This window comes from Chenopodium quinoa, unplaced genomic scaffold (genome assembly GCF_001683475.1).
Source record: "Chenopodium quinoa cultivar QQ74 unplaced genomic scaffold, ASM168347v1, whole genome shotgun sequence".
Classification (NCBI taxonomy): domain Eukaryota; kingdom Viridiplantae; phylum Streptophyta; class Magnoliopsida; order Caryophyllales; family Amaranthaceae; genus Chenopodium; species Chenopodium quinoa.
Window position 1 is genome coordinate 294622 of NW_018744589.1, and position 14881 is coordinate 309502.

A 14881-nucleotide genomic window follows, 5' to 3' on the forward strand; every position below is an offset into this window, starting at 1 on the left:
CAGTTCGGGGCACCAATAATCATTCTCTCTCACCTTACACCAAAAATAATTCTCTTATCCCTCTTTAACCTAATTTCTAGCCTCCTTATTTCTCCCATAATAATTCCCCTAAGCACTCCAAGGAGTCTATACTTAACTCGAGGGTCCGTCCTTAAACTAAGGCGTGAAAGGTACAAATAACTGAGGGTTTGGACCAAATCAACTCTACTTTTAATTTAATTTAATTTCATTTGCTTTATATTTTTATTGAAGTTACTAACAGTTTATTCATGATGTAGCAATTTAAAGGAACGCGCGGAATGTGAGTAATTAATTAATTTAATTACTCTTATTTTATTTTCTTATTGCTAGTATCATGATTAGGTTATTTTATATTTGATTTGACTAACGCTATTATCCAGTATTAATGTTTATTCTATTATATTTTTTATTGATCACTATATTGCATGTTTAAAGGGAATATGTAATTGAAAATCGCGCCTAATAAGATAATTTGGACGACCGGTTTAGGTTTCTTTTTAATCTTGTTGTTAATTGAAGTGATCACTAATATTTTAGAATTATGTGTTGCATTAATGTTCAACCAATTTAGCATAATAATAGTTTGGAGCGAATTGAATCTCTTTTTGTATGCCTTTGAGATCGCAAGAATCACTTTTCACTTCGTACCATCATCCCCGATCCTCCTTTTGTGGTTCCGAACCATATGGAGTTAGTAATATCATGGATTATGAATGGGGTGTAACCTTCACGGGTCAATCATTGTTGCCTATCGTTGTCCCTTTATTCGTGGTTGCCTTAAATGTTCCGTGAACGGTTTACAAGTTCCTTAAAAACTTGTTGGCGGCTCCCTACTTTTCTTGTCCCTAATCGTGTCCCTTACCGTATATGTCAATTCCCACTTCCTATGAGTGCCAAGAATATTCACCACATGCTTTTAACGTAGGCGCACTTCGAGCGACGCCTACAGCTGGCAATGAACACCGTGTTAGGGGTTTCTCAAGTTACTTGATCAAGGGTTGCTCGAGTTGTTGGGGTTATTCAAGTTACTTGGTCAGGGGTTACTCGAGTTACTCCTGATAGAGTTTCATTCTCGAGTAACCCCCGGCCCTAACCAAGTAACCCCTCGAGTAATTTATCTGACCAAATCCCTCGAGTAACCCCTGGCCGCCTCAAGTAGCCCTTGATCAAGTAACACCTCAAGTAACTCCTGTTTGAACCCTCAAGAAACCCCGGACCGAACTCCTTAAGTAACTCCTGACCAAACCCCTTAAATAACTCTGCCCGAGTAACTCGAGTAACCCCTTAAGTAAACCTGACTGAGTAACTCGAGTAACCCTTGATCGAGTAACTCAAGTAATCCCTGACCGAGTAACTCGAGTAACCTCGGTCACACGGTGTGGCCGGCAACGTATAAAAATTTGTGAATACTTTAATCTGACGTCAACAATTTAATGTATCTAACATAGTAGCTTAGCATCTTCATCATTTTCATCAAAATCATATCAACACTCCATACACTTGAAGTTGGTGTCATGCAGTGATATCCACATTTCCCAACCTCTTATAACATCTCCCTATAAAGATCAAACCCACTATTCACCTTCAAAATCATATCTTTATAACCAAATCAATCTATGTATGTCCTTGCTTGAACATGTAAAATCGAAATCCAATTTGATTCCAAAGCCATAGGTTACCCCCAATTTCTCAAATCCACAATCAGTGTTTTCCTACAATTCCTTTTTCATGTTACAGATTTTAAAAATTAATCATCCAATTTAAGCTTAAGAATTGTCGAATTCCTTTTTAAGTTAAGCCTTGTTGCAACTCCTCGATTTTTTTGTGGGTTTTTTTATTTTATCCTAGGAAACAAAATGAAATCCAAATCCAATTCTTCGTTAATTATATATCAACATTCGAATTTATTGCAGAGGTAATAGTAGGAATTTGATTCCTAAATCCTAATAGTCGGAAATGTGTTCTAACACTACTAGAATAAACGTAATGGGAAGCCCCAAATGGCAAGCGGTTTTGGAATTTCGCTTGCAATATTGTAAATGGCAAGCGGTTTAGGGTGAACCGCTTGCCAATTTGTAAATGGTAAGCGGTTTAGGGTGAACCGCTTGCCAAATTGTAAATGGCGAGCGGTTTGGAACATGAACCGCTTGCCATTTGTTAAAAATACCCTAAAATCTCACGCTCTCTCTCCTCCTCCTCTCTATTTCTCACACTCTCTCTCTTCCTCCCCCCCTCAGTTTTTACGCTCTCTCTCCTCCTCCTCTCTATTTCTCACGCTCTCTCTCCTCCTCCCCTCCATTTTCACGCCCTCACTTCTCTCTCGAGCTCTCCTCCATCTCCTTCTCTTTCTCCTCTCATCTCCGTTCTCCATCTCACGCTTAGGTAATTAGGTAATTATATACGGAGGTGGGTTTTCGAGCGAACAAATCTCCGATGAGGTTTCGAGCGAATTCAGGTGGGTTTTCGAGCCAATTTGTGTGGGTTTAAATGGTGGTAGTCCGGTGGTGGTGCGTGTGGGTTTTTATGGTCGAATTCGACAATAAAAACTCTAGATCTAGAGTTTTTATGGTCGAATTTGACCCATAAAACCCAAATTTAAAGCCAATTTCGATTTTTTGGTTGTATTCAAGGTATTTCCTTTTTTTTAATCTTTTATTTTGTTTTTTCAGTTTTTATATTATTTTATTGTGATAGGTAGTTGAATTAGTTTGTTTTAGGTCGATTTGTTGTTGGTGGGGGTCGTGGTGGGTGGTGGTGTTGGTCGGTGTGTATTGGTGGTGTGTTTTTTTTATTTGTTGTTTGGTGTTGGTGGGGGTCGTGTGTGGACGGGTGGCTGGTGTGTGGTCGTGGCTGGTGGGTGGTCGTGTATTGGTGGGGGTCGATGCTGACGGGTGTTCACGTATTGGTGGGGGTCGTGGTGGGTGGTCATGGCTGGTGGGTGTACTGGTATTGGTGGGTCGTGGTGGGCCGGTGGTGTTGGTGGTCGTGGCTGGTGGTACGAAGCAACATGAGATGGTGTTGGTGCTCGTGGCTGGTGGTGTTACTTGTATTAATTTTTTTTGATGTAAATGTAATATTAGAACAAATAATTAATAAAAATATTAATGCTTTTACATATATTTGATTTGTGTATCAATTTATGTGAAAAATCCAAAAAAAAAAATTAAATTTTTATACCCATATTGGGCAGCGGTTTGGCGCCAAAACCGCTGCCCTTTCTCTAGTAATGGCAAATGGAAAGCCCCCTAATCCCATGCGGTTCAAAACCGCTTGCCATTAGGGGGTTTGAACAGCTTGCCATTACATTTATTCTACTAGTATAAATTTTTAATTATTGACTGATATATTCAATATATAAATACATCGTAATTTTTCAATCATTATATAAGTATAGAACTATATTTATTTCTTTCAATATTTTATGCCTGTAGCCTTTATTTTATTATATATATATATATATATATATATATATATATATATATATATATATATATATATTTTGGCGGTCACAATTTAGTTAAGTATATATTTCTACTTGCAGTCATAATTATTAAAACGATATGTTCAAAATATAATTATTGAATAATATTTTCATTCATTATTTAAGTAAAGAGCTATATTAATTTATTTCATTCAATATTTCTTGCTTGTATTTTTTTCTATTTTACTTAGTCACAATGTATTGTAGTATATATTTCTACTTGTAGTCGTAATTTGAATCAAGTCATAGAGAGTTGATTTCTTACAAATATGATTATTGATACTATACATTTTGTTATAAATGTAATGACTGGAGCCATTCTAAAAAGGGAGAAAGTTGTTTTTCCTTACCCGATGTTGCTCCCCGATGGAAGTGGGCATCTAAGGAGATCCTTGATCGACCTTAGCAAACCCCAATGACTTCATTTTATGAACTGCCAAGAGAAGCTTCATGCTAATCTTTCTAACGAGTAAGCACATCCATTCTCTTAGGGCTTAGGGGATGCCAAAAGCTAGCCTCACTCTTATATCTCTTTACCTTTCTTGGCTTTCTAGTGTTTTCGCCCTCTTTTAGTAAGTAGCTTGCGGCAGTGGTTTTCTCTTACTTTATTTTCCCTTCCAGAAAGAAAGAAATGCATAGCGATTGGTGCTTCTTTCGGGGGGAGGATTTGGGTGGGATGATGCTTTCCAAATCAAAAGATAGAAGAGCACCCCTTCTCCCGATGTTACGGGGTCATTTTGCCGAGTTCCTTCGACATGGTTCTCTCCGAATGAAGTAACACAAATTTTCATATGTGGCTGGCCGCAACATACGGCCAGCCACAATATAATTTTTTTATTATAATTTTTTAATTCTTCTTCTCTATCTCCTCTTTCTCTCACTTCTTTTAATTTTTTCTTCTCCAGTTAGCCACTCATATCACCTGCATCACCTGCTTCACCAAGCTATCTCCTCTTTCTCTCTCCTTTTTTCTCCAAAAAAGGGCAGCATACTTGCAAAACAAACCACATGCAATTACAAAGGAAGAACACATGTCCTCCACCAACCCGTCGTCGTACTCCGTGAGCTCCTCGTACTCCGTCGTCGGAAAACAACTTATAGGTTTTTAAGGCCAAATTCGGCCATAAAAACTCTAGATCTAGAGTTTTCATGGTCGAATTTGCCTTTTTAGCCATATTTGAAGTGAAATTCGAAGCCATTGTTAATTTTAAAGGTATTTGTTTGATATTTTTTTTTATTATTGATTTAGTTGTGGGTTCAGTTTGATCTATGTTTGTTTGTGGGTTTGGTGTATGGTGGTGGTGGTGGCATGACGTATTGGGGGTGGTGGTGGGTCAAGGGTTACTAGGTCGGGGGTTACTTAAGGGGTTATTAGATGGGTAGGTCGAGGGTTATTTAAGGGCTTACTAGATTGGTTACTTAAGTGGGGTTACTTAAAGGGGTTAGTAGGGGTTACTTGGGATGTTATTTAAGTGAGGTTACTTGAGGGGTTAGTGGCGGGGTTAATTAAGTGGGGTTACTTAGGGGTTACTAAGTCGGAGGGGTTACTAGGGGAGTTACTAAGTCGAGGGGTTACTTGGTCCGGTCAGGAGTTACTAAGTCGGAGGGGTTACTTGGTCCGGTCAGGGGTTACTAGGTTCGGTCATGGATTACTTGGTCCGGTCAATGGTTACTAGGCCCGGTCAGAGATTACTTGGTTGGAGGGGTTACTAGGTTGGTGGGGTTACTTTATCATTTGTTGATTTGGCACCTGTAGGGAATATTTCAAGCGTTAATCCCCTAGCTTAACCCCACTGTGATCATACACTAAAGTACGGTGGCGTCCAAAGGGAAAGAAGATAGAGCAAAAGAGTCGCCAACAAGTTTTAGGAACTTGTAAACCGTTCACAAGGTGAAGGTTACACCCCTTAACGATCCAGGAGATCGTCAACTCCATAAGGTCTTGAACCAAATAGGGTTCGGGGATGAAGGTACAAATCCAACCTAAAAGAGATTGAACCTGCCCTAATAACAGACCTCTACTTTATTCTGATCGTATTCATGTGTGCTTTCTGACTAACATGCAATCAATAGAATTAACCCTAAACCTGTTTATCTATGTTGGTTGAATATTAATGCACAAATAAATCTATTATTGGCGATCACTTGAATTATAATCAAATTAACCCTAAACAAGATTATTAATTATCTTATTAAGCATGATTACAAATACTAATTCCCTTTAAACATGCATAAAAGGCGTGATCAAGCAATAACAATAAATATAATCAAGCAACATAATAAAAAAATAATAAACAAAATAATAATTATAATCATAATTACAATTATTATAACAATCATAATAATAATCACAAATAATCATAATAATTATAACAATAATAATCATAATGATAATTAAAATAATCATATTTATCATAATCATGTTAAAGCATAATATTAATAGCAAGATCCTAGGCATGATACTAATAAGATTAATAACAAACCCTAGCATGTCACTAAGCAATAAAAATCAAATATTTAGCCCTAACATGATACTAACAATCATAAATATTAGGAAGAACATAAAAGGCATCATAACAATCATATTTAATTTAAAATTACCCTAGACATGATACTAGGAATATCATAATAACAACCTAAACATGATTTCTACATCATAATATCAATAGAAACCATCAAAACACTTACTTTGATGCCTCGTACCTCTTTCTAACAACAAAATACACACGTTAGTAACTTCAAGGAAAATAATAATAAAAACAATAATTAAATTAAATAATTGAAAGAGAGATTTGGGATCAAACCCTCATAAATTAAACCTTTCATGTCTAGGGCGAAGGCAACTTCGAATATGGCTAGGTGTGTCTAGATCTAATGAATGCGGAATTTTGTATATTTGTGAAAAGGCTAGTTTAGAAAAGGAGAGAGAGAGTGATCAAGAAAAACTTGATGAGAGTTGGTGAAAATAGAGAGAATCGGTGATTGTAGGTGAATGTGGATGAATCAAAACGGAGTTTTTACGACGTTATTTATAAAGAAAATCAGCCAAAAAGATAAAATATCCAAACAGAGTTCTGACGGAAATAAAATTGGATTAGCGCCAACGCTGGCTATTGGCGCTAGACGCCAACATTAGCGCCAGGCGCCAATGCTAGCGTCAGGCGCCAAGCGTAGCGCCAGGCGCTACAGCTGGCGTTTGGCGCTGATTCAGAAATTCACGCGTTTTCTTAAAATCAGATAGAAATTGCCGTATAGGAAGAAAAAATCGTATTTATCCTCAAAATGTTCTTTGATTTTAATTAAAACTCTGAAAAGTCAACAAAAGTCAATTTATCAATGCTAATTGAATTATGAATGAAAAGAACCTTCTAGAAGAATCTAGAAGACTAAAACCATTCCTAATTGCATTAGGAATGATAAATCATATTAGGCCCTCCTCTAAATCATGGGGCCGTATATAAGATTCAAACCGGACCCAGTTTAGTAAATTGGTCATAACTTCCTCAATATTCATCGGAATTGGGCTTATAATATATCGTTGGAAAACTCTTGTCAAGCCCCATCCAACTACACTATTATTGGACCCATATCATGGACCAACCAAACTGGATTGGCTGTTTTCTTAAAACTAAGAGAAGAGAAAAGAAATTAAAACTATCCGCAACACTAAACTTTCCACACTTTCACTTCATTCGATTATGATTCGACGTGAAAGGTACTCATTATCGGGTTTGGTTTTGGGGAGACACAAGTGGGTGTCTACAACACCATGCCGCATGGTGTGGCTAGCCGCACCAAAATAATTGATCTTATTAGTATATGCTAGCTGATCTTATTAAAAAGTGATTTAATTTTTTAATAACTAAGTTAACTTTTAAAATATTTTAATTTTATTTTTTGACCTAATCAGTTATCATAGGGAGGAATTGATTTTGTAAGTTAATAGCGTTATTTTTACATATTTTTATAATTTTTTATATGAATAATTTATTTTGCCTTGCAGGAATATACTTTTTTTTTTTAGTAATATGAATATATTATAGTAGATTATTTTGTAAATATAATATAATATACTATATTTTGCCTTGCAAGAATATACAATATTTTTTTAGTTATACGAATACACATATTATAGTATATTGCGATATCACAATTTTAGTTGATATATTTAGAGGTGGGAAAGTTATTAAGCATAGAGTGACACGTGTTAAGGTGTAGCTTGAGTGCCCTCTTTTTACTGAAATTATAGATTCTAATTAACTTCACAATTATAATAAAAATTTTAAAGCATTCGTTTTTGATTCATTATAGAAAACTTGAACAATTAATAAAGAGGGAAAAATAATTCAAACTCTACTATCACTAATAAAGTGTGTAATTAGACATTTTATTCGTAAAAACTTTTAGAAAAATGTATAATTAATCAATAATTTTCAAATATTAGCTTTATTTTGAAAAGGAAAAAAAAAGAAAAAAAAAAGTGAGAATGATGTCACAAATAGTTTAGGAGGGAAATTTTTTTATAAGAAGGTGACACATGTAAAATGGTGATGTCAGTGATAATTACTTTAGTATTAGTTATAGATGCTTTGAAGGATTTAAGATTTCATAATGAAGGGATTAACATTTTGGTCGGAACTTAGGTGAGTTAAGTTGTCGGAATGTTAACCCCAGGTCCTTAAAGGTGAAAAAAAAGTGGGAGGTCCTCAAAGGTAAAAAACTGTAAAAGTGAGGTCATTGTATTATACTTAACTCACATGCACTGAGATTATTTATCCACAAGTTCTGATAAAAAATATTTTACATCCGCAAGAAAAATACTTTTGTTGCAATTAATTTTTTTTTTCAAACATTACGTTGTTTCCTTTTTATTAATAATACAAGCCGTGTTTGGTGAATAGCTTAAAAATGAAAGCTGAAGCTAATTATGTTAGCTGATTTTGGTTAGCTGGTTGTATTAACTGATTTGACTAACTTATTTTATTAGCTGATAGTATAAAAGTGTTTGGTAAATAGTTGATAGTTTAAAGTTGTTTGAGTATGTGAAATGACCAATAAACTAATTAAGGAATAGGTAGTTTAGGTAGTATTTTAAATTAAATAGAGGTGTAAGTGTCATTTCACCATTCATTAATGAATAAGCTAATTGAAAAATCTCTTTAAATAAGTTGAGCTTACTTAGTGGAATAAACTCTTTAAATAAGCTTTCCACCAAACATATTGAATTAGCTTTCCACCAAACACATTGAATTAGCTTTCTACCAAACACATTGAATTAGCTTATTTAATAGTCAAAAAGCTACCAAACACATTGAATTAGCTTATTTAATAGTCAAAAAGCTAATGTTGGTCAAATAAGCTGTTTACCAAATAGGCAAATACAACCACTAAATTATTGTAGGAATAACCATAAATAATGTTAGTGTGGATTTTTTTTTTCACATTTTATATATCCATCCATTAGTTACTCGATCCACTCGTTTCATTCGCGAATGACGAATGGACAAATGTGGGTGACAAGTGAAGCAGGTGACGAATGGATGTGGATGGAGCGATCGGAATGATGGATGAATGCGGGTGAAGCTCTACCCAATCTGAATCCGATCCATTAACATCTCTAATCTCCATGTATATCTTTTGAGGTAAGTATAAAAATATAAAATCTTTGTTCCAAGCTATCTTAAGTTGGGTATTATCACGTCATCATTTTAAACATGTTAAGTAAATCAAATCATAACCTGTTGTCTGACGAATCATATCATTTATTTGTTGGAGGGACTTGGTTTAGGATCTATAAAATTTAAGTTGGATTTATTACGAGCCGGATAATTTCAAATCAGAAGGTTAGTCTTGAATTATTGGATCAAATAATTATCAAATTGGTTTTATGTCGAATCACGTCGGCTATGATATCCATAGACGGGTCACGGATCGAGTCCGAAGATGAGAGTTGTAGCCATAACCCATAACTCCTATAAGCCCATACCAAGCACTCATAGTTGTTCAAAGAGATATGAGCAGAAAGCACCATGAACATGCCCTGTATAAAAAGGCAGTATTTTTAATTTTTCAATGATGAAAAAGACATCATCATCTTATTTTCAAACCAATTACATAATTCAGTGTCTCATTCTTCCCATTACCTTTGACCATCTCCTCCCAAAAGCCATACCCAAAAGTCGTGTTTTTGGTACCAACACTTTTTTTGTTGACCTTTTCCATTTGCTTTATCCTTCCATTTTATTAAATACTACTGCTACTGTCACTCTTAATCCCACCAAAAGTTCTGCTTAATCGAGGGATTTTGGACAAAATTCCAAGAAATGGGTTGGTTTCCTTGTACTGGTGCTGGAAAATCAGACGAAAATTTGAAGAAAAGAAATGTCAAAAAGAGTTTAGAACATCAGATCTCATCATCAAGTTCAGGTGATTCCTTCATTTGGGTAATTTTCAGCATAAATTTCAAATACCCACTTCAATTGATTGATTATTTTGAATTTTAAAGTTGCTATATTTGGGTGTATAATTTCTGGGGTTTCTTAGTTTTGATGTATGATTGAGCCTTTTTTACTTTATTTTGGTTGGTAATTATAATTGTGGGATTATTTGATAGATTATATTATGATGTTTTTTTATCAGCAGAATTTCATCTTTGATTTTAGCTGTTTGTGAAATGATGATGTACTTTCAAACTATGTTGCTCGAACGGCCTCGGACTATTTAATTTACCTCAAGTACCCGTGTCGGATCTTAGACATTATGTGTAATGACCTGGGTGTGAACATTTATTTTGGGCCAATATAAAGAAAATTTTCAGAAAATATGTGTGTTGGACACTTGGATACACACTTGTTTACATGATCTCAGTTTTGCCAATTCAGCTTAATTTGAAAGATACATCATCAATGCATGTATTATTATGATGTTCTTTGATGACTGTGCATGGTGCTCATCTTATTCTTGTTTAATATTGCATTTGGTAGTTCTAGGGAAAAATTTGCATGCTTTATATGTGTTTATTGCTGCTTATGCTTAAAGCTGAATTATATAGGGGATGGGAAAAAAGAGAGTACAAGGGATGGCAAATCAGATCATATTGCTGTAAAGACGTTTACGTTTCGTGAATTAGCAGCTGTAACAAGGAACTTCCGGGCGGATTATCTAGTTGGTGAAGGTGGTTTTGGGCGGGTTTATAAAGGACGGCTGGAAAATACTTGTCAGGTAAGGTGACAGCATTCTGAGCTGCAAAGAAATATTGATCTATAGCAATTGCAATGTATTCAATATTGTTAGTTTTTTGCTTAATTTGATTGGTTAAATGTAGGCGGTTTGATTTCTTTCATGACTCACGAATGTCTTCTATAGTAATATGCTTCTGTATTATTAAAAAGCCATTCTCCCATATCATTGTTACTTGTATTACTTGGTTATATCTGTTGTTTATAAACAATCTCTCAAGTGACAACATTTTGAGTTGATGTTTGAGTGAATTATCGTGCAGCAGCTATGTTTTGTTGGAAATACTGTATAACTTTCTAGAGGGTGTTTTTATTAGTCAATTACTAGATTGTGATGTGTGTTGCTTTTTTACAATATGTTGGAATCATTTGTCCCAAAAATTTAAAGCCTGATAAGGGGGGAGGGGTTGTTGGTTTATACTTTGAATTCACTTTATTAGGATGAAGAGTGGAGTAGTCTAGCTTTTGCTCATTTCTGTGAACTGAGAATTACATTTTACCCTGATTTGTGTGAATTAATTATATTTTTTATACGGTCTTAATACTTATAAGATAATGGATTTGATGTAGGTTGTTGCTATTAAGCAACTTGATCATAATGGGCTTCAGGGCAATAGGGAGTTCCTTGTCGAAGTGTTGATGCTCAGCCTACTTCACCATCCAAACCTTGTTAACTTAATCGGATACTGTGCTGATGGAGATCAAAGGCTTCTTGTGTATGAGTATATGCCACTAGGATCGTTGGAAGACCATCTTTATGGTACGTAAATACCTGGTGACTCTTAATTGGTGTCCACTCATGGGGTAAAAGGTTTTCTGAATCTAATAAGAAAGGGCTGAATACATCACTACTCCTGTTATTTTTATATCTTGCAAGAGTTGCAACTCAGCCCCCGTTTTGGTGCAGCAAGGGGAAAAATATTCTTAGTATTTGGCTGCTAGTGGGTAATGTTGACTTTCTGCATTATACTAATAAAAGTAGAAAATTGGTAAAAACAATTCTCTTATTATGTGAATCTGCTCAAAACCACCTTATACTACTTGTGAAATATTATGCATATGTCAGTTTTCAATCCTTCACACTCATGTAAGGCCGCTTTTAAATGTTCATAGAAGAAGATGGAGACTAGTTATGTATCGCATTCAAGGGCGCTTGCATGCATTCTCTTCGTATCAAGGAGCTCTTTGTTGACATTGGATGTATGGGCATATTTAATATTGTTTGATAGGAGATTTTGGATATATGTAAGACTGTCAATGAAGAATTTCATATGGGTGATTTATGGAACTTTTGGAGATATGCAGTGATCTGGTATATATTTGGGTGGCTTTAGACTATAATTAAGAAGAAATAGTAAAATTGATACCTGACAATTGAAAGAGGAAGGTTTTTCACCTTATGAGATGATATGAGAAATAGCTAAAAGTTGCTGTAGTGCTGAGTTAGTTGGATTTGCACATAATCTCAAAGCAGTTTGAACTCTGACTGGATTGTATGAAGTTCAATACAAAGAACGATGCAAGTGCATTGTGTCACTTCCTTGAAGCATGACAAAAATCTGGTTTTGCACTGTGTTATGATGCAACTCAAGATTCTCACATAAACCTTAAGTTCTAATATGTTTGGGTTTTAATTACTGCTTTATATATTGATGGCAGCCAAAGCATGAGGCACCAACCAAGGGGAGTTTAAGGAGGGTGCTAAAGGAGTACCATCTACTCTGCTTTGTGCAGAACTGCTTCCTATATCCGACCCTTTGAGCATGCTACCTCCAGGGCAAGTGAGGCTACCTTATAATCTCCTCTTTACATGAAAAACCATACTTGGGTAAAATAGTACTTCATTCTTTTTTAAATGCAAGGTAGGGGGATGCGCTGCATTTTAGGAGAGGAGAGAGATAGAGAAAAATAGGGAACTCATGTGATGAGAAGAGAGATAAACGGAATCATTGTCGAAATACAGTAAGGTACTAAGGTTCCAATGAATTTGCAATTTCCTGTACAGGAACAATGGAATACATTGTGATTTAAAAAGGACGGAGGAAGCATATTGCTAGTTGTAGCTATACACAGTGTGGGAAAGGCTACCAATTGATTAATAGTTACTACTTCGTGATAGAAGTAGACTATACCTTAAACATCCATTATAGTACATCATAATCTGTAGTTAAGCATGTTCTATTTCTCAACATGTTTGTGTTCATAACTCATTCAGTCACGATCGACATCTCAATTTCTTTAAAGAGACACCTGACCTAGTCAGGGTAGCCGTAGGGGTCTTAGATGTACTCAGCTTTACCCCTATGATAATAAATGATGTTATTGATATCTTGACCGGATAAGCGACATAATCTTCATAATTATTAGGTTTTTATATTTAAAATTATTATCTAGTGATTAGTTGTTTGTAATTACACATGACAGTCTTTTTCATCATAGCCTGTCTAGATAATTTTATTTTATTTTTTTGTTAAAATCCTATGCTTGTGAATTTCATCATGTTATATTTGAAGTCATTCATTATTGCAATTGAAGTGCACATGAACTTCTGCAATGCACAAGAATTGACAGTATATTATGTCAGTCCTGTGTTTATTACTGCATAGTTGGTTGTTTTCTCTGATTTGTGGATGAAAAATCCATTCCTGACCACTGTTATCTTGTTCCAGACATTCCTCCTGACAGGAGACGACTTGATTGGAATACAAGAATGAAAATAGCTGCTGGTGCTGCCAAAGGCTTGGAATACTTGCATGATAAAGCAAACCCACCAGTTATATATCGAGATTTGAAATGTTCTAATATATTACTTGATGAAGATTATAAACCAAAGCTGTCTGATTTTGGCTTGGCCAAATTGGGGCCAGTAGGGGATAATACGCATGTTTCAACCAGAGTGATGGGAACTTACGGATATTGTGCTCCAGAATATGCAATGACTGGTCAGCTTACCCTAAAATCAGATGTTTATAGCTTTGGGGTTGTTCTTTTGGAACTCATTACAGGGAGGAAAGCAATTGACAATTCGAAAAGTAATGCAGAGCACAATCTTGTAGTATGGGTAAGAGATTTGATCCTGATCATTTTTGTTGATAATTTAACTACTGTTTCTTGGTTACCCTTAGGTTAGCTTCTTGGTTGGAAAATACACAATGGTGGTTGAAGCATTTGAGAGTTTTATATTTTTTATTCATGGTATATCAGAACTTGATCATGCTCATGAAATTGATGATCCATTTAAGTGAACTTTGTTATCAAAAAGGCAAAACTACTGGCAATTGGATATTTTGGATCTCTTCCTTCTTACTGTCCCCAATAGATAAAAGAAGGAAAAAGTAATAATTATCGTGTTTTGTAGATCTTAACTCCATTAGTTTTTTTTTTTTTTTTTCTTGTTCATTGGTGCAGGCACGACCCTTGTTTAAGGACAGAAGGAAATTTTCTCAGATAGCCGATCCAGCGCTCCAAGGCAGGTATCCAGCAAGGGGATTGTATCAAGCTTTGGCAGTTGCTGCAATGTGTGTGCAAGAACAACCTAATATGAGACCCCTTATGGCTGATGTCGTCACAGCTCTAACTTACCTTGCTTCCCAAAAATATGATCCAGAGAGTGAGTCACGTCAAAGTTTTCACTCAGCTGCTTCCACTCCCAGAGCCAGAAGAGATTATTGAAAGCAAACTGCATTTTTTAGGGTTATAAGTCCAACATGTAAATTGAATCTGCTTAATCATAATGTTCAGTTTCAACTTTTAAGGCTGGTTTTGTGTTCAGATAGGCGGGACTTGAAAAAAACATAGAATCAATAGATAGCAAAATTCATCCTCAGTTCTTTGTACTTGTATGAATTCTTACAGTTATATACTTATAACTCGTATATATAGAGATGATGATAGAGCGAATCTGTTCGTATATTATAAATGCCTTGGTGTGTTAATGATTGAATTTTTTTTTATTTTTGGTCTTAACACGAGGAGCTATGAACTAAACGGCAAACAAACTAGAATATCTAGTAGTACAAAAACTGTCTTTTACAAGCAGAGATAGCCAACCAGTGGTCCGGAGTCACCCAGGAATGAGGAACCTTCCTAGTGCTGCAAGACGATAAGCAATAAGCTTGGCAACAAGCAATGAATATCGCGC

General features: G+C 35.4%; 1 protein-coding gene across 1 annotated transcript; it reads left to right on the plus strand.

The window, feature by feature from the left end:
* Positions 1-9560: 9560 nt before the first annotated feature.
* On the plus strand, positions 9561-14652 carry LOC110699518 (probable serine/threonine-protein kinase PBL7). Its single transcript, XM_021877009.1, has 5 exons — positions 9561-9928; positions 10554-10723; positions 11311-11500; positions 13410-13801; positions 14149-14652. Exons 1-5 carry the CDS (start codon positions 9826-9828, stop codon positions 14410-14412), a joined length of 1119 nt encoding a protein of 372 aa, XP_021732701.1. The 5' UTR covers positions 9561-9825; the 3' UTR covers positions 14413-14652.
* The last annotated feature ends 229 nt before the right edge of the window (positions 14653-14881 follow it).